Source organism: Typopeltis vanoorti, chromosome 16 (assembly GCF_054136105.1).
Source record: "Typopeltis vanoorti isolate ZY-2024b chromosome 16, IOZ_Tvanoo_1.0, whole genome shotgun sequence".
NCBI lineage: Eukaryota > Metazoa > Arthropoda > Arachnida > Uropygi > Thelyphonidae > Typopeltis > Typopeltis vanoorti.
In genome coordinates, this window is record NC_143564.1 from 113789436 (window position 1) to 113815449 (window position 26014).

General features: G+C 37.0%; 1 protein-coding gene across 1 annotated transcript in view; it reads right to left on the bottom strand.

The window, feature by feature from the left end:
• ATP8A (ATPase phospholipid transporting 8A1) overlaps positions 1 to 12691 on the bottom strand; it is a 1088708-nt gene extending 1076017 nt beyond the window's left edge. Inside the window, exon 1 of the mRNA XM_090406292.1 lies at positions 12574 to 12691. Coding sequence (XP_090262418.1) covers positions 12574 to 12610 — 37 coding nt within the window. The 5' untranslated portion in view covers positions 12611 to 12691. The remainder of the gene's footprint in view (positions 1 to 12573) is intronic.
• Positions 12692 to 26014: the final 13323 nt, after the last annotated feature.

Below are 26014 nucleotides of genomic sequence, written 5' to 3' on the forward strand. Positions count from 1 at the left end.
AGTAAATTGGTTGTGTATAAAATGCACGTCTGGATACTGAGGTAGTAGAGCTCTACCACCAAAATAGGAACTCTGTAGGCAAACAACCCACAAGTCTCAGAAAATTTAAATACTATTTTCAAGTCGGATAAATGCAGAAATCAGACAGACTCCTTGCTATTGACTAAAGCGTGGAAAAATTAGGAGACGAATTGGACAATGGAATGTTAAAGCACACTATCAAATAGGAAAACTAGCACAACTAAGAAAGGAGATTGAAAAATATAAAATCGAATTATTGGGGATTAGCAAAGTAAGATAGAATGGTACTGTTAGATAAATTTTTATAGTTGAAATGTGTTTCTTTATTCAGAGATGGATAATATAATTGACATACATGAATATGGAGTTAGAATCCTCATGTGCAAAGGATTTAGTCAAGCAATGATTGAGCAGGAACCAATCTCAGAACGAATGATAACAGTCAATCTTAAAACTAAATTTGGAAGACTAAGAGTTGTTCAGTGCTATGCCCCAACTGAGAATGCATCCTTTGAAGAAAAAGAAAAATTTTACAGTCTACTTGATAAGATGATCTTCATAATAACACATTGTAATGAGAGCATACTTCTTATGGGCGACTTCAACACTAAAGTTGGCACAAATAATGAGGGACTGGAGAATGTAATGGGCAAGAATGGTTTGGGAGAGAGAAATGCAAACGGTGAACTGTTCATGGAACTGTGTGGCAAATATAACTTAGTAATAGGTGGCACAATCTTCCAGCATAAAAGAATACATAAAGCAACCTGGATGTTAGCAGATAGTAAAAGACAGAATCGAATAGATCATATTGTCATCAGCCAAAGGTGCAGAAAAATGTTATTAGATGTGCAAAATAAAAGAAGTGCTGATATTGGGTTCAGATCACCACCTAATAATAGGATCTATGAAGTTATATATTCAAAAATATCATCAGAGGAAAACATTTAATACCGAATTTTCCCGAAAATAAGACAAGGTCTTATATTAATTTTTGCTCCAAAAGACACATTACGGCTTATTTTCAGGGGACGTCTTATTTTTTCATGTACAATAATCCACATTTATGCATGTACAAAAATCTACATTTATTTTTTGTTGTGATGCTTTGAATTCTTCTGGGGATATTTCTAACTGTGGTACCATTGCAAAGGCAAATGCTTGAATATCAGCCCTGCGCACAACCAAAGCCTTTGTGAAAAAATATCTGTGAATGAATTGCCTGTCAGTAATTCATTCACAGATGACGTCTTCCAGCTCAGGAAATAATGATTGCCGACCTGATCCACACTTGCGCTTCTTAGCATTTCCCTCATTTATCATACCTCAGCCAATAGGTGTTGGCTGAGGTTATCGTACTCTGCTCACCATTTTTGGACCATTCGGAGATCCAACTTCTCTTTGCAGAAAGCTTACGGATTTCTGCAAAGAGAAGAAGTTCTTGCCCCTGGAGTCCTCCACAATTCCTTTCTTGTACTCGACAGAATAGGTCTTTCTTTTTGCATTCATCTTGTCTGGGGGGGGGGGTCAAAATATTATTCTCTTTAAATCTACCATTAAATCAAGTGTTAATTGACTTACGAGACAGGGTTGGCAACAAAAATGATGAGAGTTAAGAATGATGGTCCACACAAAAGCGACGAAAAATTGCAGGCACCAAAATTCAGAAAACGTTTCTTTATTTCACATGGGTGCATTAAGTATGTCCGTTACAATACGCGACATATTGAATTATGAAGATTCATATTAGACACAACCACGTCCATTCATTATCAAGTGCGAACGTTATTCGTGCATTGTATCTGTACTCCGATTGGTCATTCGGCAATAAGTCTCGAGTTCATCTGTTTACATAGTGTTTACATGGTGGTGGGAGGACTAGGGGCCATCCATGGAAACTGAGAAAGAGTGTGGTTAGCAAAGGTGTTAGAACTATGATTTTTACTTGGAGAGTGGTGAATGAGTGGAATAAGTTGCCAGAGTCTGTTGTGGGTGCCATGACTGTAAATGAGTTCAAGGCAAAGTATGATAGATACTGTGTGGAAGCTGAATAGTTGTTCTTGACATGATGTTTAGGGCCTCCCTCAATGAGTCTAAGGACTCCTTGGAGTTGCCCGTAATAATAATAGGTGTTTACCTCTCGTCCAAAGATGCCCGCTCAAATATTTACAAATACTTAATTATATATTAATATTATTATTTTATAATTCAATACGTCCGTTGTGTGTTAAAACGGATGTACTAAATGCGTCTTTCTAGCTGACGATCTTAACTGGGGCTTATATCACGAGAATCCTGAAAAATCATGCTAGGACTTATTTTCTGGTTAGGTCTTATTTTCGGGAAAACACGGTAGACAAAAATTTGATACTGCTAAATTACAAAATGCTGAAGTCTACAATGAGGTTAGAAATAAAGTTAAGGGAAAATATTGATATTAATTTTGAAGGAGGAATGATGATATAGAGGCTAAATGGAAAAATGTAAAAAAAAGTCCTTAATGATACAGCAGAACATGTTTTAGGATATGCTAAAAGAAAGAAGGAGGAATGGTTATCGATGGAAACTTGGAGACTAGTGGATGAAAGGAAAAAAATTAAGCTGTAATTATGTTCAAGAAATACCACCCAAAAGGAAAATGAACTTAAAAACAAATATAAGATTTTAAATAAAAAAAAGTTAAGAGAAGTGGTAGACAAAATAAACAGCAATGGTTTGAAGAACTGGCATCGAGGGCATAACAAGCTGCAGACAAATATAACAATAGAGAGCAGGGCCGTTGCCAGATTAGATCGCATCCTGAGGCAAGCAATTAAATATTGCCCCCAATGGATTATAAGACAAAAATATAAGAAAATCTGCAATTGCTATTTTGTTTTTATTACAAGAGAAACATTAATGCAAAACGATTACATAATAATATTAATTATACAGGGATATCGCACAATTAAACTGTTTATAAGCGCCTCTAAATTTAAATTATAAGCTATGTCCACCTCTATCGATATAGTTGCTAGACCAATCAATCTTTCTTGGGTCATTGCCATTCGCAAATAATGTTTAATCAGTTTAAGCTTGGAAAAACTTCTTTCCGCACTTGCTACGTTAACAGGAACAATTCCTGTTAGCGTAGTGACGCCGCCTACTGCAATATGGTTGAATGAGCACCCTTATTACGCCACGCCATGAAGCAGGCTGCCTCTATGCTACACCCTGTCAAGGGTACTGATAGAGTTGTACAGTATTATAACTTTCTGGAGAAGCCGTGCAAAAGAATGTCCCAGTGAAGAATCTCAATGGAAAAATTCTAGTGTCAACAAAAGAACAATTGGAAAGATGGTGACAACATTTTAGTTAATCTTGAACAACAGCAATGATAGAATATAAACAGAAAAAAAAAAAGAAGTAGATGAATTAAAAATAGATACCAGTCACCATCTAAATTGGAGATTAAAAAAAAAAATGATGGTATCCTGGCAGAGGTTCTAAAATCTGACTCCACAACAATCACAGATATGCTCTACTCACTATTCCAAGATATCTGGGAAAAGAAGACATTCCCTAGGGATTGAAATACATGAAAAATAATAAAAATACCAAAGAAAGGAAATTTGGGAAACTGTAGTAATTGGAGAGGGCATAAACCTGCTATGTGTCATTAACAAAATTTTCTGTAAAATTAATTTTTCAAGAATTTTTAATATTTGGCTTAAAACCAAATAATAATTTGGTTTTAGGCAAAATAAATCATGTATAGACGACATTAACACCTTAATAATAATTGAACAGTCGGGCGAATTTAACTCTCATTTATATTTGCTCTTTGTGGATTATGAAAATGCCTTCGATTCCATTCCTAGAGATTGTGTGTGGAATGCTTTTCAAAACAAAGGAATGCCACATAAGATAATAAATAAACCTCATACTGGAAGGATATAACAAATTCCAATGCCAGGTGCTGCATGATGGGTATTTGTCACAATCCTTTCAAACTGTAACTAGAGTGCGACAAGGATGTCTTCTATCTCCCTTATTATTTTTATACTGATGCTAAATCAAGTTCTAGAACAGACAGCAATGGAACGTGCCAAAGGAATATCATGGAAAACAAAACTTTGGGTAATCTAGACTATGCAGATTATGTATGTCTAATTGCTCACAGGCATACAGATATCCAAAACAAACTAACCACATTACAAGAAGAATCACTGAAAGTTTGAAAATAAATACAAAACAAAAGAAATGAGAATCAATGTCAACAATAAAGTGCCAAATACAATTGAAAATAGAAAAATGAACATTTTACATATCTCAACATTGTTTTATCTGCAAACGTAGGAGCAACTAGAGATGTTGACATTAGGATTCAAAATGCAAAAAGTGCATATGCTAAACTTAATAGAGTATGGAAAACAAAATTCACACAGATACAAAATTAAAAATATTTAATGCATGTAAAATCAGTTCTTTTATATGGATGAGAAACATTTAATTTCAAAGGAAATACAAAGAAACTACAAATATTCACAAACCGATGTCTGTGGAGAATACTTTGAATTTGGTAGCCACAAATTATTACTAACAAAGGCCTCTGGAAAAGAACAAATCAGCAAAAAGTCAACCTTGAAATCAGAAAATGAAAATTTAGGTGGATTGGACATGCACTTAGGAAAGATCATGAAGAAGTCTGTCATGCAGCCGTGGAATGGAATCCACAAGGAAAGAGAAAGTCTGGCCATCCTGTTTCTTGCTGAACTAAGAGCAAGGATAAGGAACCGATAGAAAACATTTACAGACTCCTAATGTTCCTGATGGAATCTGGGAAATAAGAAGAAAAAGAAAGATTCTTCTTGTTGCAAAAAGAATTGAACTCAAGTCTTTTCTGATCAAAGGGTGTAATGCACCATTGTTCCTTCCAAGTCAGACTATTTCATGAAACTAACAATAAATATATACATAACAATAAATAATATATACAATATATACAGCTGCTTTTATCCTGAAGGTATCACTATTTGTTACAACCATTTAATTTGGCAATATTACTTTTCACAATTCTGTAGTCCTACAGACCATCATATATGCAAGTTTATTCCTGCTTGTTGGAACAATTTTATTATTATTGTTTTATATTTAAGACATTTCGTATTAGATTTGTGATACACTTTGGTTTTTCCATACTTCTTTCTAATTACATAAGAATAGTTATATAACAATAACTATATTCTTAGTTACATTGTTTTGTACACTTATTCTATTTTATTAGTATTATTTGGTAACCTCCATAGTTTCAAAAGACTCATTATGGGAGGCCCACTCAAACAGCAACAAGTCTATCATAATGAGCTTTGAAGTTATTTATACTACCTGCACTCAGGCAATGCATTCCACTCACTAACTTTCAGGGATGGCCTCTCATTCTTACCATCTTAACAGCCACTCTTTTTATAATTTCTTCTGTATTAATCTGATAGAATCCCTTAACTAACTTGAAGGTCTCATCATGAAGATCTCAAATCACATCCACTTCCCGAAATACATCTCCACCAATATAATACGTAGCCTTATTATTGCATGACACCTCCAAGGAGTCCAAATACTCATCGACGGCAGGTACCCACTCTACAACTCTCTGTCTCCACCACTCAATCCGCCAACTACAACCATCACTACCAATGTCATCTATCGTCCACCACTAGTATTTTCACAGACAATCACACACATCCATGCCCATGATGGGATTCGAACTCTCAGCCTTTTAGCTGGAGAGCAGATACACTAACCACTCAGCCAAACCACACTAGAATATTTATATTTCTGTATTCCAAAGTGTAACACCTTGCATTTATTAACATTAAAACTGCAATCCTACTCATTTGTCTAGCTAAAAGTCTATTCAAATCTTCCTGCAAAGGATAATTCTATCTAACTCTGCACAAGCAGCAAACATCTGAAGATCCCCAAGTCAATCCACATGAAATATCATTAACAAAAAGTTAGACAGCAGGGGTCCCAAAAACAGAACCCTGAGACACATCAGTAGTCAACCTTCCTTTTCTGAGGCACGGCTCCATCATACACATGCTGGTATTGTTCAGAGAGTTTATCTCCAATCCATCTCACCAGCATACTATCTATTCCTATCCTAATGTCATCCATTCCTACAGCCTTATTAACATCTGACAGAGCAACACTTCATACACCTCTGATTCTTTCACCTTTAATTCTCCTAATTCTTGCCTCCCTTCCACATGTTGCACAGCATCATTCACATCATTATGATATACACTGATGACGTGTTCGTTAAATAATTCCACTACATCATTTGCCATAGTTACTCTGCTGCAATAACTATCCACCAGCATCAACCTACCATAATTATTTTTCCTCTTGCTTGCAAAATAGCAGAAAAATTCCCTTGGATTAGCTTTGACCTGACTGGCTTCTCATTTTCTATTTTTTTCTTTTTTTAAACCATGCTTGTCGCTTTTCTGGCCTGCACTTTATATTCTTCATGCAGCTGTTCACTGCAAATTGTCTTGTACTTCCTCAATAACTTCTTTCGTAATACTGCTTGCTTGATTTCACTATCTATCCATCCATCTCGCTCCTACTTAATTTGCTTAACTCTTGGAATGCAGATGTGCATTGCTTGTGTTAGATACTGCCTTTGTAGAAAAGATGTTGATAATGCATGAGAAATGATAAGTCAACATCTTTTTTACACAATTCATCAACTCAATGTATTGATGCTAGTTGACTATGGAGCTTCTGATAATTACTCAGATTATAGTTCCACATGCAGATATTCTTGATAACTTTTTCCTGTTTGAAAATCCCTCATGATCACTTTCCCCAACACATGGCAGTGTTAATACCTTATTTACAACCACAACCTGTGAGGATATCACCAAATCTAATACTGATAAACCTCATGTTGCTTCCATCACATCATGCTGCTTTAGATGGTTATCCTGCAAAAACTCAACAGATTCATTCTCTTTACTATACACTACTCTTCTTTCCAATCCACATTCCTATAATTAAAATCTACCATTAGGATCATCTTCCTTTTACTTGTCCAACTAATGTGTCTAAACATTTCACAATCAATACTCTCCACATTCCCTGGCCTATAACAGCAAAACAGTATCCTATTAGATATACTATTTTACTGATCTCAACAAGGGAAACTCTGACTAAGCACTTTAAGTCTCAGATCTGGTAGCGTTCCAAAGGGATGGAAAGAGTACAGAACAATTCCCTTGCATAAGGGAGGGTCTAAGATTGCAGTAGCAAACTATAGACCAATCAGTCTCAGGCATGACGGTAAAAGGCTGCCAGAGTCAGTTGTGAGTGTTTTTTTCTGTTTATGGGTTCAAGGAGAGGTATGATAAATTGTGTGATTAGTGTGGGTCTCTCACGATGAGTCTTCAGACTCCATGGAGGTGCCCGTACAATAATAATAATAATAAAATCTTCACGGGTACTACTATTTTCCACTTTGACTCTTGAAGGATACAATTCCTCTACTACCACCATTAAAAATACTCCCCCTCCTCTCTTCATCTTCCTATCCTTTCAGAAAATTCTATATCCCACCATTTCAAGTCCTGACAGCATATCATCCTCAGTCAACCAAGTTTCACTTATGCCTATTATTTTTGGGAATACTGATTCAATCAATGCTACAAACTCAGCCCCTTTTATTTCCAACTATACATTAGTATACCACTCTAATTTTTTGATTATACTAATGTATAGAGTGATATTTTTATATCACTCTATACATTAGTATATAAGCATAATGATTCTCCGTTCTTTGAGGCCATCCCATTAACACAATCACTTTTCACTCTCTGCTATAGTGCACTTCGCTCTTCATCTTGACATTCCCGTTTCCCAGATTCTGACTCTGATTTATATTCTTATCTCCACAATTTTGCACTGCATCACTTTGCTCTGCTATAATCACTCTTTTCACCTTTGCATCCATCCTCTTCCCATCCTTCCACAACCTGCTTCTCAAACTCTTTCTCTGATTTTTAGTGGCACTAATTTCATATGAATCTTGTGTAGTCTTAATAAACAACAACTGCTCCAAATGACCAACACCAAATCCATTCAAATGCATTCCATCAGCTATGAACCTTCTCTTGAATTCATTATGTACATTCACAAATTGAACACACTCTGTCTGACACAATTTAGCCATCTTGTTATTCAATATCATTGCTCTATTATATGACAGTGGTGGTACAATACATTTTATTGTACCACTTTCCCAATGATGCTATTATCCTTCATTTCCTGCAACAACTTCTTAAAATCACTTTCCATATTCTTTGTCTCACTATTCAAGTCGTTTGTGCCCATCACTACCACCAATTTTGATGCCCATTCCTTCTATACAAAGCATCTAATATACGTTTTATTGTACCACCTGTAAAACATGTCTTGTGCACTTTATTTTTTACTACACCTTTAATGAGTGAGTCACAGCCCCTAAGATACTTGCTTCTTTTTATTAACTTCCTTATCATTTACATTAGATATGCTCTTCTTTAAATGTTCAATTTCTTCCCCATACACATAACCTAACTCCTCATTTTCATTCAATCTTGCCTAAGCTCTTCAAAGTCACTTGTGTTATTATCATCACAAGCACTTCTGTCCATTTTCTGATTATTCTTGGCAACACCATTCTCATTTTTGGGACGTCTTAGCCTCTCATCACATTTTTAATATACTACAATACATTCCTTGTTATCATTTGATCTAACACTTCATAAATCTAACATTTTTGGATGCATACATAAAAATTGTTGAATCTTAAAAACTGCAAAAAGTCGAGTTGAGACCTTCCACGCAGCTCGCATATGCTTTTTATATGTCATCCATTCCCACAGTCTTATTAACATAACCATCTGCCATCATTTCTATAACGTTAACTACCACTTCCACGTTTATGAAGATAACAACAGAAGCAAACACTTTTAATACCACAGTACAATGATTATATCCAGTCTGGCTATCACATAAAAGCACTATTATACAATTCTACACAATATAATTTAGGGTAAAAAACACTTTTCATAATATCATTCAAAAACACTACTACTTCTCATTGTGATAATATAAATTAATAATATAAATGTCAATCATTTTAGTTTACTGTTGTTTAATTGCACTTATGAGCTCTTAAAGTTCACTTGGTATTCCAGAAATTGTATTCTTAACTTTGATAATTCTTTTTAGAGATTCTCTCTCTCTCTCTCACACACACACACACACACACACACACACACACACACACACAATGAAAGGATGAATGCACTGCACTGTCAAGGGGAAATATTGCAAGAAGATGGAGACTTACTCAAGGTGTCTCATGAACATTTCACAATTCTATTCATAGAAAAAGAGAGCAATACCATCGTATGCAATAAACTGTTATTTTTACCCAAGCTAACCTGGTTTCCAGCCTGGTTGGCCGAGTGGTTAGTATACGCTCTCCAGCCAAAATGCTGCGGGTTCAAATCCCGCCTTGGGCATGGATATTTGTGATTTGTGAAAATAGTGGTGGTGGTCAGCGGTAAATTGCACTTGTGTAGATGAAGGTAGTTGCAGTTAGTGGAGCAGTGGAGACAGAGAATTGTAGAGCAGGTGCCCTCCCTCGATGAGTCTTTGGACTCCCTGGAGCTGTTATGTAACAATAAGCTGGAGAGATGTAGAAGAAATTAATGCCCCCATTAGCTGCAAAATGCAAGAATACAATAAAGCATCTCTCAACAGGAAAATCTCCAAGGGCAGACAGTCTAAACAGGTAATTTCATAAAATATATTTTCAAAAGTTTGGAACCCTATTTGAGAATAATTAATGAAACGTCAGAAACAGAAACAAAACCAGAAAATTTCTTCAACACTGGATACATCACCGTAATACTAAAAGTTTTCACTCTAGAAAAACTGAAGAATATTTAAAAAAAAAAAAAAAAAAAAAAAAAAAAAATGGAGAAGTATAACACTATTAAATACAGATTATAAAATAATTTCAAAAATTCTCACAAACAGAATACAGAAATTTCTACAGAAGCTTGCATCATCTGCTCAAACATTTGCAGTAAAAGGAAGAAATATAACATACCATATACACATTACAGATGTGTATATGAATATTATCAAGTGACTAACAGTCCGTGCATATTACTAAGCCTAGACATCGAAAGAGCACTTGACACAGTGAGCTGCGAGTGCATCCTCTAAGTTGTAAAAGAAATTGGCTTTAAAACAAACCTCAAGAGCTGGTTAAAAGTTTATGAGAATGCAGAAAGCCATGTAATAATAAATACTCTCTGCACCTTTCCAAATCAACTGTTCCATACAAGGTGACCCTCTCTCTCTCTCTCTCTCTCTCTATGGCCCTCTTCATATCACACTAGAACCACTATTAAGAGTAATAAACACAAATTGATTCTAGAAACTAATATTCATGGGGAAAGTGAAGCAAAACTGTTAGCATATGCCAATGACAATAAGAATATTGGATTCCTTCAGAAAGGCATCATTAAACATGACAAAATCTTACTATGTGATAATTATCGACTGAAAAAATAAACCTAAAATACTGGCAGGAATTCCAAGGAAAAATTACTTACCAATGTTAGGTATTAAAACTGGAGGCCCAGATACTTAAGTAGATCAGTGGAAAGAGTTGTATGAAGCAATATCCAAAAAAATAAGCAATATGCAAAGAAGGTATATTTCTGTGAGAGGCAAAACCAGGATTTGTAATATGTACTTAGCCTCTTGACTGTGGTACAAAATACCCAATATCCTATACCATGGATAATGGGCAGATAAAATTCATAGGCTTTTTGCAACATAGGTTCAAATATTTGAGGTTCAAATAAGAACTAATGTGTCATACAACCACTGTCAGTGCCAGGTTATTTTGCACTCCAGGCAAAGTTTACAAATGCACCCCTTATTTCACAAGTGTGCCCCTTATTTCACAAGTGTGCCCCTTATTTCATAAGCTAAAATGTTTCTAATTGGCATTAACAAAATAAAATAGTCTTTCTGGTTAAATTAATAGGGCTTTTATTTTTTTTTTTAATTAATTTGAAAATTCTCTGTTATAATTCATTTACAAAAAAAAAAAAAAAAAAGGTATAAAATACCGAAATTCAATATTTTAAAACGTTAACGTTTTAAAATATTTATCTTAACTGAATTTTAAATAGCAGTAAGTTCAAATCATTTAGGTAAGGAACAAAAAAGAACCAAGAGTTAAATAGTAAAATAGTGTGATGTGTGAGGGTTAAGGAAAGAGAATCGATACCTAAATCATATATCACTATTTAATTTTGATATTTTAGTAAAGTATGAATAAAGCATAGCTTGAAGTTTTGCACCCCTTCACGGTTTGCACCCTAAGCGGTTGCCTAGTTTGCCTAAATGGTAGCACCGGCCCTGCATACAACACTCTTTCCCCAAAACAGAAGCTGAAGAGTCCTAGCCTTAAGTCAATATACACCTGCAAATGGATAACCAGAGCCATAACTGTGGTAAGAGCACATAAGTTATATCATCTTCATCAAATTCCTGCCATGTGCCCTCAAGGGGTGTACAGAATATAATAGGTACTACATGAAAAATTTACATCAAAACTAACTTCCTATCTACAATTTTCCTCCTAATTAGTCTGTTACCTGTCAAGACTCCAACATTACCAGATCTTATATTTCTATCTTCTACGGCATTTTTTATCATATCAATCCATCTATATCTTGGTCTTCCTCTGGGTCTTTTTCCTGACGACCTGGCAGAGAACACTTGTTTTGCTAATCTTTCCTCGCCCATTCTGTTTAAGTGACCATACCACCTGTGATTAGCTCTGCTAAGTTATATCAGTGATATGCAATTGCATTTCTACAAAAATGCCTTCCTAACAAAATCAAAAACTCTCTTCCTTCAATTAAACAAAGTCCACCCTAAAATATTCATTGAAATGACTGGGTGATACCAGATTGTAGAAGAAACTTACAGCACAGAGTAAATACCAAATCGCAAGCAACAGACGGGAAGCTTTCTACATCCATTTGCACTATGGTATCTCAGAAGCGCTCAGGTCAATTCTGAAGCTTTTAATTCATAATATCCTTCCATTAAATCTCAACAGTGCACTTAACTTTGTTATGTTCCAATTCACTATGTTTAATTAAAACTCATTACGATTTTTTATGGTGAGGAAATTTTGTTAAGATGAGTAGCACGTAGCGTAAGTTGGTGACAAACAACACATGTCATATGTTTCGGCGTGTTATCTGTTCATGCGGATAAATGTCTATAAAAATAAACAGCATGTTTCTGAAGTTGTTAATTGCTTCTTTCATACATGCAATTTCACACACACCTATTGCAAAGTTTGTTCGTGCTATTTAGTGATCGTGTAATTAGGAACATATGTGCAATAAAAGTCTATCAATTTATTTATTCACTTCTTTTCCTAAATTTAATATATGCGTATGGTAATGAAATTAAAATTACCTTCTAATCTTTCCAGATCTCCATACACACCAGGCATACTTTTATCATCTATCTTTCACCTTCAAATACAAATATCAATCACAGCAAAATATACCCGTTAATGCCGATACTACCAAACACCAGTACAGTAGTGACATCTCATCATCAGCGTTGTATGCTGTAAAGACGCAATCAAACTGAATGAAAATAAATTTTTAATAACATTTAAGAAAGTTAAGGCTAAAGTAGCTCCTTCTACTCCCTTTAGAATTAAAAAATCGTTAGATGATTTATTTATTTATTGTTTCATTTATTTGTATTTAGATTTAATGAAATAGTAGTGGTAAGAGATGAATAAATATAGCGTAAACTTCAAAATGGGCGTTCGTATTATACCTCTTGTTAACTTATCATTATAATTATATTCATTGCGGTGCTAACATATCTTTGGGGGTGGATGGTAAACTTTATTCGATGTACGTCTAATATTATTGACATTTTTGTTGTTGTTGTTACTGATGCTGTTATACTTCTTATAAAACTCCACGAATTCCATTTAGCGCTAACTTTTTTTTAAGATTATGTGCAGCTAGAAATACCGTTGATAATGAGCTGGAAGCCATTCTTAATCGAAACTGTCAGGCAAACAGTTACAGTCATCTCGAAGCTATACACTCAAATGACTGTATAATATTATTATCATTATTATTATATAACACCTCCAGGGAGTCCAAGGACTCATCAAGGGAGGGCACCTACTCTACAGCTCTCCGTCTCCACCGCAACTACCTTCATCATCTACACCAGCGCCATCTAACTACCGACCACCACTATTTTCATAGACAATCATAAACATCCATGCCGATGGTGGGATTCGGACCCGCAGCCTTTTGGCTGGAGAGCGGATACGCTAACCACTCGGCCAACCAGGCCGGCAATATACAGTATAATGTCTAAAAAATTATGAGTCCTGCCAGTGCCAGCTCTAGGGTGAGCCAACACTGGTAGGACTCTCGGGCGCTCCTAGGCCAATTTTATCAACGCATTGTAAGACAATACAGGCATCATTAAGTTCTTTATTGTTGAAAGCAGTTTATAGTTATTGCCCCAAAAAAAATGTGCATGTAGAGAATTTTGGGGAGCACTGCTTGTACCACCAACTCTTAGACTCTCTGGTCCTCTTTAATACTGTTACTTTTTTTACGATGTTGGCGTCCCAAAGCCATTACGCCCATAGGCAGGCGCCTCTTGTACCTGACCCTAGAGCTGGCCCTGAGTCCTATGCTGTGCCGGCTATACGGATACTGGTTCCCCGATGCATTTTAAGTTGAGCGCCCCTTACATTTTTTAAATGCACTTAAAATTTAAAGGTTCAAAAATCAAAACACATTTTTATGTAAAATTGTGTACTTTGAAAAATACATATATCAACCTCCCAACTAGCCAGGACGTCTATGTATGTCCAGCAAAATCTGGATACGATGCATGCAATCTGTTGAAACAACATTGATAAGAAGTGCAACTTGGCCGTCATGTCCATTAGACGGTGCGATAATCCTTCACACTGAAGAGAACACTTAACTAGATTATCTCGCGATCTTAACTCCGTCTCGGTTGCCTAGAGCAAGAAACGCAGTTCCTTGGTTCTGTGCTGGGTAACTGAACTTTTAGTTATATTGGATAGATTTAAAATATTGAATTTTTTTTTTTTTTCCTTTTATTGTACAATTTTTAATGCCAGGACAAAATAAGGAGCCTTGTAAAAGTCTTCACCAATGTCATTTTTAAATTTTTGTGCTAATTTTTGTCTAATCGCTTAGTCGACTACATTTTGTTCTCGAAGAACTTAAGTCAATATAATTATTTGGGAGAAAAAAAAAAAAAAAAGACGGGATGTCGACGTTTCAGATTGTTATTTTTTATTTTTGTTCAAAATCAAATTTGGTAGAATACTTCACAGATTGCCTGAAGGACGTGCCATATCGAATGTGAAGTGTACATACTGTGAAAAATGTGAAATTATGAGACAATAGATATTTATAAAGATATTTATATTTTATCAGAGGAGCAGGGAGGGGGGATTAGAATACTTCAAAACAAATCTAAAATTTAATCCACTCCATATAGGATATGTCTCAGATAATTTCATCACACACACACACACACACACACACACACACACACAGAGCCGTCGCCAGATTAGATCGCTTCCTTAGGAAAAACAATTAAATATCGCACTTAATGGATTATAAGACAAAAATATAAGAAAATCTCCAATGGCTATTTTGTTTTTATTACAAGAAAAACATTAATGGAAAACGATTACATAATAATATTAATTAAATGTTTGCTCTACGGGGATATCGCACAATAAAACTGCTTATAAGCTCTTCTAAATTTAAATTATAAGCTATGTCCCTCTATCGATATAGTTGCTAGACCAACCAATCTTTCTTTAGTCGTTGCTGTTTGCAAATAATTTTTAATCAGTTTAAGCTTGGAAAAACTTCTTTCCGCACTTGCATTTACGCTACGCTAAAAGGAATTGTTAGCGTAGCGACGGCGACTAGTTTATGCTAGCCTCTATGCTACACTTTTATTTTTTTTTTTGTTCGACGTTACTGACTGGATGGGCGAAGCAAATATGCTTTTATATTCCCCTTTGTCTGGGTTGGTGTACTGATGAATGGGACTGTTTTCAGCTTTTTGCCCTCTCTTTGTGGGCAGTGTGGTTAGTTGATTTCAGCTGGGAGCAGGATTGCTTTTGGTCTTTTGTGCTTGTTGTAGACTGTCTCATCATATTCTGAAGATTGTTTGATAAGTAAATTTGGATGAGTGATTGCTCTGGTGAAAAACTTCTCTGTTAGGTCATGTAGTGGGGGGGGGCTATGTATGGGGTTTTGGTCTCCCGATGGATCTGTTTCTGACATACTACGGTGCATTCGTAGTCACTTATATTGTATCCTCTGGAGTTTTCGGATATTAGACTGTGAGGTGTGGCTCCACGTTGGGGAGGCATACGTGATTACAGGACGTATTACCATCTTGTATATTAATAGTTTATTTTGTACGTGAAGTTTACTTCGGCGGTTGATCATGGGATATAGCTGTGGTATGGCTCTGGATGTCTTGCTGCAGATGAGTTTAATGTGACTGTTGAATCTAAGTCTTTTGTCCAGTCTAACTCCCAGATACGCGGTTTCTGTTTGCCACGGAATCTTTTTTCCGAGTTGGATGTCCTCATTGATGAGTGCTTTTCTTCTGGTGAAAAGCATAGCTGAGCTTTTTTTTTGTGTGTGTGTGTGTGCAGTGGCCTGAATCCTCCAATCTAGAGAACCACTTTGCAAGAGAGGAGATGCTATCCTGGAATCTTTTGGTTGCCAGCTTGGGGCTAAGATATCTGGACAATATTGCCGTACCATCGGCATATAGGGCGGTGATGGTTGTTCTTGGGTTTTGTGGGATATCAGCTACATAGATTGAGAAGAGCAGGGGGGGGGGCAGAAGAAAGCCCTGAGGTACACCTGCCAGAATTTTTTTTCTGGATGATATAATTCCATTGATTTTTATCTGCATGTATCTGTCTGAAAGATAGGATTGGATAAGCCTTATGATCTTTATTGGTATGTTGGCTTTTATAAGCTTGTAGAGTAGGCCCTAGTGCAAGACTTTGTCGAATGCCTTTGCTAGATCCAAGAATACTGCTGCGGTGTGTTGGTTCCAATTAAAACCGAGTGTGATGTGTTCTACCAGGTGGTGTATTTGTTGAGTGGTGCTGTGCTCCTTTCGGAAACCAATTTGTTCATTGGGGATAACTCTGAGTTTCTCTGTTGCATCTTGTTGTCTAGAGAGGATTACTCTCTCTGCGATATTGCCGAGGCTGCATAGTAGACTGATGGGCCTGTAACTTTGGGGGAGTTGAGGATTTTTTCCAGGCTTTTTTATAGGTGTTATATCAGCAATTTTCCAGGCTATGGGAAAATGTTGTAGTCTGATTATTGCATTTATGTTGACTATATGGATTATGGCCTTTCTGGGAAGAATTTTTATGATTTTATTGGTGATTCCATCTGGTCCTGGAGCTTTTTTTTAATTTAAGTGCTTGATGATGTTATATATTTCTGTTGGGGTGGTAGTAGTGAATGTGGTCTGGGCATTTCTCTGTTTGACTTAAAGTATGCCTGACCCTATGAATATTATATATATGACTAATATTCAGATTTTCATATGCAGGTCTGCACTGCTCCTCCACGCTGTCAGCCAGTGCCTCAGCTTTATCTCTATCCAAGTGTGTTATTCCGTACTTGGTCTGCATCGTTGGTAAGGGTTGATTTTTTTCTACAGAGGATCTTCAAGATTTCCGTATAATATGATCAGCTGGGTTTAGGGATGTTAACTTCTTTTCCCACTCCTGGTTTCCATGATTTGCAGTGCATCTCTTACTTTTCTGTTTAGGTTGTTTAGGATCTTTTTGGCTTGTGGCGGCCCTAGAGTCATGGTACCTCTTCCTGGCTTTATTATTTGACCTGATTAAGTTTGTTATCTCCTCTGGGATTCTGCTGGTTGAATGGATGTGTGTAGTTCTGATGACCGATGTAATTGCTTTCTTGATTTGGTCCATTAAGCATTTTACTGCAATGTCTATCTCCTCCTTTTCGTGTATGATAGTCACTGGGCTGATGTGCTCTAGTAGGACTTTGGCTAGTTTGTCCCATGCTATAAATGAGTGTAAGGGGGAGAATTGATTTAGTGTGCCTAGTTTGAGTACTATGGGATTATGGTCTGAAGAAAATTCATTTACTGCTTCCAGATGGTACTGATATTTGATATTTTTTAAAACGATGTCTAGTACGTCCGATCTGCCAATAGGCTGTGATGGGTAGGCTCGACAGGTCCCATAACTGTGGCTGAGTTGGCTGCTGTGTAGTTATGTAGTGTGGCCACTTGTATTAACTGTGGAGCTGTACCTGGCAGTGTGCTTGGCATTCAGATCTCCTGCCCTAAGAATGGAGTCTGTAGAGCCAAGAATGGTATCCAGATCTGATATTAATAGGGGTTTGCTGGGTGGGTTGTAAGATGAATATATCTTCATACTTCCTGCATTCTTGGTGTGTACTTCTACTCCTGTAATTTCCAGGTTGGTGGTTTGTGGGTTGGGTATATTGTGGTTGAGGTAGAGCTTGGTGTAGATGGCTGTGCCTCCCCCTCTGGTACCTAGTCTGTCTGCATGTTCGATGCATGGTGTATACCCTTATTTTTGGGTTATTAGCAGGTCTCAGGTGGGTCTCGCTGATCAGCATGTCGAGGTTTCTTCTGAATGTGAACTCTTGTAGCTCTAGTATCTTGTTCGTGAGGCGATTGGCATTCCAGGAGGATTTGGTTGTATTCTAGTTTTGCTCATTGTTGAGGGCTGCTAGTATGAGTGAGTCCCTTGCAGGAAACTTTTCATTGAGGATGGTGATGGGTTAGTTTGACTAAATTCTTGCAACATAGTGGCTAATGAGATGGTCAGAATTGCTTATGTTGGGGCTTTTTTGGGTGGTATGTGCTGCATTCTTGGGACGAGCTGCTTCTGCATAGGTTTTGGTGGGGGGTTGTTGTCTTTCCTGACTTGTTTGATTTAGATTTCTTTGATTTGTATTATGATCAATCTCAATCTGTGATCTTCGGTTGGTAATGGGAGCAGGTGACTTGGGGATCTTGTTGCCCCACGATTTTTTGGATGATGGATGCATCCTTTGTAGTTGGAGGGATGGGGTCCACCACAATTGGTTGGTGTCGTTTTTGGTTTGGCGCATGTAATGGTTTGGTGTTTTTCACCACATTTAAAGCATCTGTACTCGGCTTTGCACAGTTTTTGGGTATGGCCAAACTTATGGCAGCAGTGGCATTGCTCTGCTGACGCTCCCTTTCTTAGTGGTTCTGGGGGTTATTCTGAGACCACATACGGCGGTTATCTCATAGATCTGTTTCTGCGTATTGGGGACTTCCACTAGAACTAGCGGTATTGGTCACTTGTCTGATCTGGTCATCCTGCTGACTTTAATTGGTGTTAGCCCCTGATGGGTGAGGTCTGCAGCAATCTCCTCTGAGGTGACGCTGTCCATGACTCCTCTGAGTACAACCTAAGATTTCTTTCGCTGCTTAGTGCAAAGGTGCGATATTGTAGTTTGTTGTTGTCCATAAATTTCGTTGTCTCTGTAGTCTGTGACTGTTGTTGGTTGGATTTTTACCCCTTTGTCGGTGTTTCAGGCCCAGGAGTAATGTATGTTGTGTTCTCTCAAGTTTCGTGCGACTGTGGTCCATTTTTCTTTTTCGCGGATGATTATCGGGAGGGGGGACCTTTTCCTTTCTTTCCGGGACTGTTTGTGAGGGTGAGGCATCTTCCACGTGGTCGTCCGCGGTTCTGCGTCTTTTGTTTGTGTGTTATTCTGTGGTTTTTCTGTCTGGAGTTCTCGGGTAGGGGAAGGGACGTGTTGTTTCTTTCTGTGATCTCTTCACCTTCGTCTTCGATGTCTTCTGGTTCATCTGTATGTGTGTACAGGTTTAGGAAGCCTGGCCATTCCATGTCGAATTTTTTAAGTATTAACTTGAATAGTTCTAGTGCTATCCCGATCATTGCTGTTTGCAAATAATTTTAATCAGTTTAAGCTTGAAAAAACTTCTTTCCGCACTGGCATTTACGCTACGCTAAAAGGAATTGTTAGCGTAGCGACGGCGCCTACCGCAATATGCAGTGGCGGCCGGTACATAAGCACTGCAACACTGCAGCATCCCCAAGGAAAACATGAAAAAATTAAATTTTGTTTGTGTTTATAAATAATAACAATGCTTACAACATTATATAAATGCAATACAACATGTTAAAGGTTACAGCTCATGTTTTGATATTGATTGAATAGTTAATAATTGGAATTGTTCGATTAACGCTTTAGATTACGAAACAGATACACTGCGATCTAACGCAGTGTCAGAATTATCACGTTATATCACGTTCAACCAATCGCAGCCAGACTCGGCGATATTCGTTTGCGCTTCTCATTGCACGTAACTAGTGAATCTGACACTGCTCTTTGCCCGTGTTATTCTTTATCGGTGCGTGTTTGTAGTGAGGGTGAACTATTTTTTGTAAATGTTATTTTATATTGTTAAAATAACATATAATTATGTATTATAGATACAAGGCTGAATAATGACGAGTATCACTGTTGAAAATATGAAAAGAATTATATTTTTTCAATTATCGTTACACGAAACAAATGCATTGCGTTCTAATGCATTGTGAGAATGATCGCGCCAATCGCAGCTAGACTCGGCGATATTCGTTTACGCTTGACACTGCTCGTTTGGTCAGTGTGTCGATGCACCTTATTTCTGTGAGATATGAAACTTATTATTGGTGTTTGTAAGTTGTGAGAGTAAAATATTTTTAATAAAGCAATTTTTTTAACATGTAAATTTATTTATTAATAAATTGGTTACTGATTAGGAAAAAAAGAATTTTTTATTTGTATATGCAGTACCACCCACTTAAAATTTTCACCGATCACCACTGGCAATATGGCTAAACGAGCACCCTCAGTAAGCCGAGCCGTGAGGCAGGGCTGCTTCTATACTACACCCTGTCGACGATACTGCACATTGTGTGTGTGTGTGTGTGTGTGTGTGTGTGTGTGTGTGTGTGTGTGTGTGTGTGTGTGTGTGTGTGTGTGTGTGTGTGTGTGTGTGTGTGTGTGTGTGTGTGTGTGTGTGTGTGTGTGTGTTATTATTGAAATGAGCACTATACATAACGTTACATAATAATAATTTGTTTCGTTTTTTAAGTGCGAGTAGATTTGAAATACTACTGAATATAATTTTGCGATATTTTAAAATTAGCCTCGAAATAAGAACGTAATAGCCGCAGTAGCGCAATTGGAAGAACAAGGAACATTGCGCCCTTTAATTGGAAAAGACCTGGGTTCGATTCTCATTGTGACGAGGGGAATCCTGATATGGGGTTTTTCAGTTGAAGGTGAGTTAGCCAATCTCATACGGTGGTAACAGTCTTTTCTCCCGGAAACCCGTGTTTTTCATCCCGCATACAGACAAATCGGCCTTCAGAACAGAAGTAATTTACAGACAAAAAATACTGTTGTTGCTGATGATAAGCGATAGATGGCAGTAGTGTCGTAGTTGGAGAATTAAGTAGTAATAGTGGAGTGGATGAGATGTGTTTAGCAAAATAGGGTAGTGTGCCTCTCCCACGATGAGACCTTGGACTCCCTGGAGGTGTCAAGTTTTTTTTATTTATTGATCTCTCAAATATTTACATATATACAATTATCATCTTGAGTAACAAGTAATAATAATGCAATTTAACATGTCTTCTTCATAAAAGCAGGAAGAGTTGTTCTCAAACAGCAGCAGCAGCATATCTCAATCTAAGCATAACAACGTGACAATCGTATTTCCATACGTCGTAGTAGTGCAAGGTTAAATAAAATGTAATGTTCAAACCTTATTTATAAGAGTAATTACAGTATTTATTTATTTTTTTTATTGTAAGCTTCATATTCTAGTACAAAATTTTGACAATTGTAACGTAAGAGCTACAGCTCGTCCAGGTTACGATACGCATAAAGTTACAAAATGTCGTGTAATGCGTTTTCATTATATACGCATATGCACATCCATATACTGTCCGTGCGGTTAGCCTAGTGACATTGCGCTTCGCAACCATATGCCTGGGGAAAGAGTGTCCTAGGCTCGATTCCCGTCAACGAAGTGAGGAGCTCAAGGATCTTCCTGAGCCATAGACAAGTTAGCCGGTCTTGGGCGTGGACAGCAGGGTTTTTTCCACCAGTTTATCTGGTGTTTTTCATCCCGTCTGAGGACACACACACGGATTACAATCAGGAATACTTACCCAGCCATAGGTCTGATTCGTCAGCCTATGCCGGTTCCGGAGTTCGGATAAAATTTGGGGGGACTAGATGGCACCGTGAACTCCAGTATAAAGGGGGAACGCTGTATCATCGTTCACATTATACATTATACATTATTATAATGTATAATGTATATACACGTTATACATTATAATAATGTATAATGTGTATACTATATACATTATATATTATTATAATATAATAACATAATAAAATCACAAGAGACATGCTAATATGTAGAGAAAAAGTTGCATAACATTAATTAGGAACAAAATAAAACAAAGTAGTTAAATAGCATTTAATTTATTTACATTTTACACCTGAAACAGGATCTTTTTAATACCAATATGCAAAAACCCAATCATTTATTATTTTCGTTGTCCACCTCCAGGGAGTCCAAAGACTCAACGAGGGAGAGTGTGCCAACAGCATCGAACGATTGACGACTTCCAACTACTAACTGCGCTAAAACTTTCTTAACTTTTTTTTAACATTAGTATCAGTGGCTCTACCAATTGACCAACCTACTCCTCTGATCTTAAATGATACGCAAACCATTCACTTATCTACATCTCATAAAAACACACACCCATGACACCGACGTCGCTTTCCCATTTACCCTACCCCTATTTGGTTTAAAGTGTCCGACCAATCACGGCACGAATCCTTAACCACTACTATAACTTCCTTTTCCATTCAAATCAATGACGTCACTTATTTACAACTAACAAATTACGTCACTTATCTACATCTGATAACAACACACGCCCAGGACACTGACGTCGCTTCCCCCATTTACCCTACCCCTATTTGGTTTATAGTGTTCCACCAATCACGGCACGAATCCTTATCTTATCTTGACCTGCTTCATATTGTCCGACGAATGACGCCAAGGTTCCTGCGCACATCCCCCAACATTTACCCTACCCCTATTTGGTTCATACTGTCCGAACATTGACGTCATCAGTATGAAATGCTTGGAATTTGGCGGGGAACAGCTGACAAAGACGTCATGTTTCCGCTGTCACTTCCCCCACCATTTACCGTACCCCTATTTGGTCACTAGTGGCTCCCATACTACTAACGCTTATTATTATTATTATTATTATTATTGTTTGACACCTCCAGGGAGTCCAAGGACTCATCGAGGGAGGACATCTGCTCCACAACTCAGTCTCCACCATTCAATCACCAACTTAACGCAACTACACCAACGTCATCTGCCGCCGACCACCACTGGTATTTCCACACACAGTCACAAATATCCATGCTCGTGGCGGGATTCGAACCCACAGCTGGAGAGCGGATACGCCATCCACTTGGCCGGCGTTGGTGTACTCGCGTTAAGTTGGTGATTGAATGGTAAGACGGAGTTGTAGAGCAGGTGTCCTCCCTCGATGAGTCCTTGGACACCATGGAGGTTTCAAATAATAATAATAATAATAATAATAATGCACCACATATGTAGCTATTTTTTTAATTCAAATATTTCTTTCTTAAATAACTGTATCAAAAAATTTATAAGTTTTCGATAATAAAAGTGAAATTTCATCAGCTACTTAGGCACGATTTTAGTGAACAGTGTAAATTAAATAATGAAATAGACAACAGATTCAACAAAGCTGGTATGGTAGGAAGTCAATTGAATACATTTATATGGAATAAGAGAGAAATTAGTCAAAACACTAAATTAACTGTATACAAGACAGTGCTCAAACCAATTTTAACTTATGGATCTGAGAGCTGGGTCAGAAGTAAAACACTTGACTAAAGATCAGAGACTGCAGATATCAGAGTCCTGAGAAGAATTCGGAGCATGAACAGATGGCATCAATGGAAATATCATATTAAAAACGAGGATTTTAGGAAAGAACTTGACATTATCAGCAGCCAGGAATGCGTTCGCAGAGCTAATCTCAGTTGGTATGGTCACTTAAACAGAATTGGCGAGGAAAGGTTAACAAAACAAGTGTTCTCTGCCAGGTTGGCAGGGAAAAGACCCAGAGGAAGATCAAGATACAGGTGGATTAATATGATAAAAAATGCCTTAAAAGATAGAAATGTAAGATCTGATATAGTACGCCCACAGTTTCGAGATCCTTCGACACTTCTGAGCATCTCAAAAGAAGGAGAATCCATTCCCATTATAGAGTAATTAATCCGTCTTGTGGGATGGGTTGTTTATTACTATACGTCGGAAAATTAACTTCTCTTTTATGATCATTATAATTTTTAAAGTGATAACTATTTTGCTTGCATAACAGTTGGAAAATTTTACGTATAAAGCACGTAAATTAGCGTGTTGATGACCAACTCGTACATAGCCTTATTTCTTTCTTCCCTTCAACATGAATGAACTCTTCTTGGCAGCATTCCAACGACAGCTCTCTATACTGTGGGCGAACTATAATGTTGGAGTCTTGACAGGTAACAGACTGATTTGGAGGAAAACTGTAGATAGGAAGTTAGTAATGACGTAAATTTTTCATGTAGTACTATCATATCCTTACACCCCTTGAAAACACATGGCAGGAATTGGATGAAGATGATGATGATCACTGCATCAAAAAATTTATAAGTTTTCGATGATCAAAGTGAAATTTTGATTATTATAAATTAAGAAATTATTTTGACATAAATGTTGTATCAGACTGTTAAAGAAATGTCGGTATTTCTATTTATGATATAATTGAAAACAAAACATGGCTGATGATTATTGTCAGCTGAGATGATTACTACCAGCTGAGGTGATTATTGTCTAGTATTTCTAAGTCAAAAGTTATTTCCAGAAGCAGCAAAAGTCGTGATATAGTATTTGGAATTTTTTAAGGAAAAAAAAAAAACTAACACTACTGAACTTTCTTTTTTGTTGCATACATGTAAACGGTTTTTATATGGTGAGAATATAGAATAGAATAGAAAATTTAGCATAGTGTCAACAGACAGCTAAACAAATGATTGTAGATCGCAAAGAAATAGTCCGGAATTAGCAGTATCTGCTTCGGCGGATACAACAATATTATTGGCTTACTTCTTTTATCAAACGGTAAAATGAAGTAATAGATATCGAATACTGTCTGTGAAAACTTTCAAACCAGTAGAAAATGAGATAGAACAGTTGTTATAATTCAGTTCAAGGAAGTCCATTCTGAAATAAAAATCTAATGAACAAAAAATTTGGTAAGACAAAAAAGGAAAATAAACACTTGAAGTAATGCATAAATTTTCCTTTGATTTGTAAAGCCTTAGGTTAAATTGTGAATCTACTTACCTCAATGTGAATTAACTACACATTCACTGTGTGTTTAGCAATCAACAATTCGGTGATTTACAATGCCCAAATGTCACTTCGTAACAGAGGTTAAGCCGGATACACGTGCGCACCTCACGTCATAACTGGCGAATACGCACTGCATGTAAAAAAAAAAAAAAAAAAAAAAAAGTCGGTAGTGAAAGGTGCCCCTTGTAACACGACGCCTAGGATGAGCGCCCGCCTTTTCTAGTGCTTCCTCCAGCTCTTTACTACACATAGCAAAAAAACAACTTGCAGTTTTTGCTAAATGTTATTAAAAGTCGCAGTATTTATTACAATATATTTAGTGAACATCCACATTTAATAAACGCTAATAATAAAATGTGTTTTTATTTTTCTTCTCACTTCAGCGCCCCTTGAAGAAGGCGCTCCGATGCGAAGAAACTAGTCTGCTTACTGTGTTAAGCCTGCCCTGGTCCTACGATAGATTTAGTGAGCAGATAGGTTAAAAACTGAATTACCAATAGGAAAAATAACACCTGGCTTCCACAAAAATCAACTAACTCCGTAACCGGCCGAGGAAAAACCTCCAAAAGTCCTTCTAGCCGCTAATTAGAATTTAAATTTATTATTATTATTATTATAAAATACGCTCACGCCATTAATTCCCCTATAGGGAGTAGGCGAGGCCATTTTAGTCCTATCCAACTTTTGGAAACTGTGGGAGAAGATCAGTCTCCACTAATAGACAATCAGAGGTAGTTAGTCCAAGACTATCACTAATTATACAAGGCAACAGGGGTATAGAGACGGTTGATTTCTGCCATCTCATGGTCCCTAATCCTAGCCCTATGTTTACTGTCTGAAAATAGTGTGGGTTCTACGGTCGATTTTCTTGAGTTTACGAGACGAAAAACCAGACTTTCATGGAGGACAAACCTGCATTCCAGTGACGGAGATTGACTAACTCGGGAACCGTTCGAAAAAGGGCTTAGAAAAAGTTCCTCTAGTCGGCGACTAGAATTGAAGTTAATTGGGATATAATAAAAGAATAATCCTTATTAAAATTCAAGCAGAACCAAGAGACCTAGCCCTTATACAGATAAACATGCCCACAACAAGATAGCATGATGAGAAAATATAAGTATATAAACGGAATGAAGAAGTACTGAGAGTAAATGATCAAGAAAACTTGATCTTGATAGGAGATTGGAATGCAGTTGTAAGAGTATCGCGGCGAGTGTGTTCCCGCAAGCTCTCTCGTCAATTTTCGCACGAAACC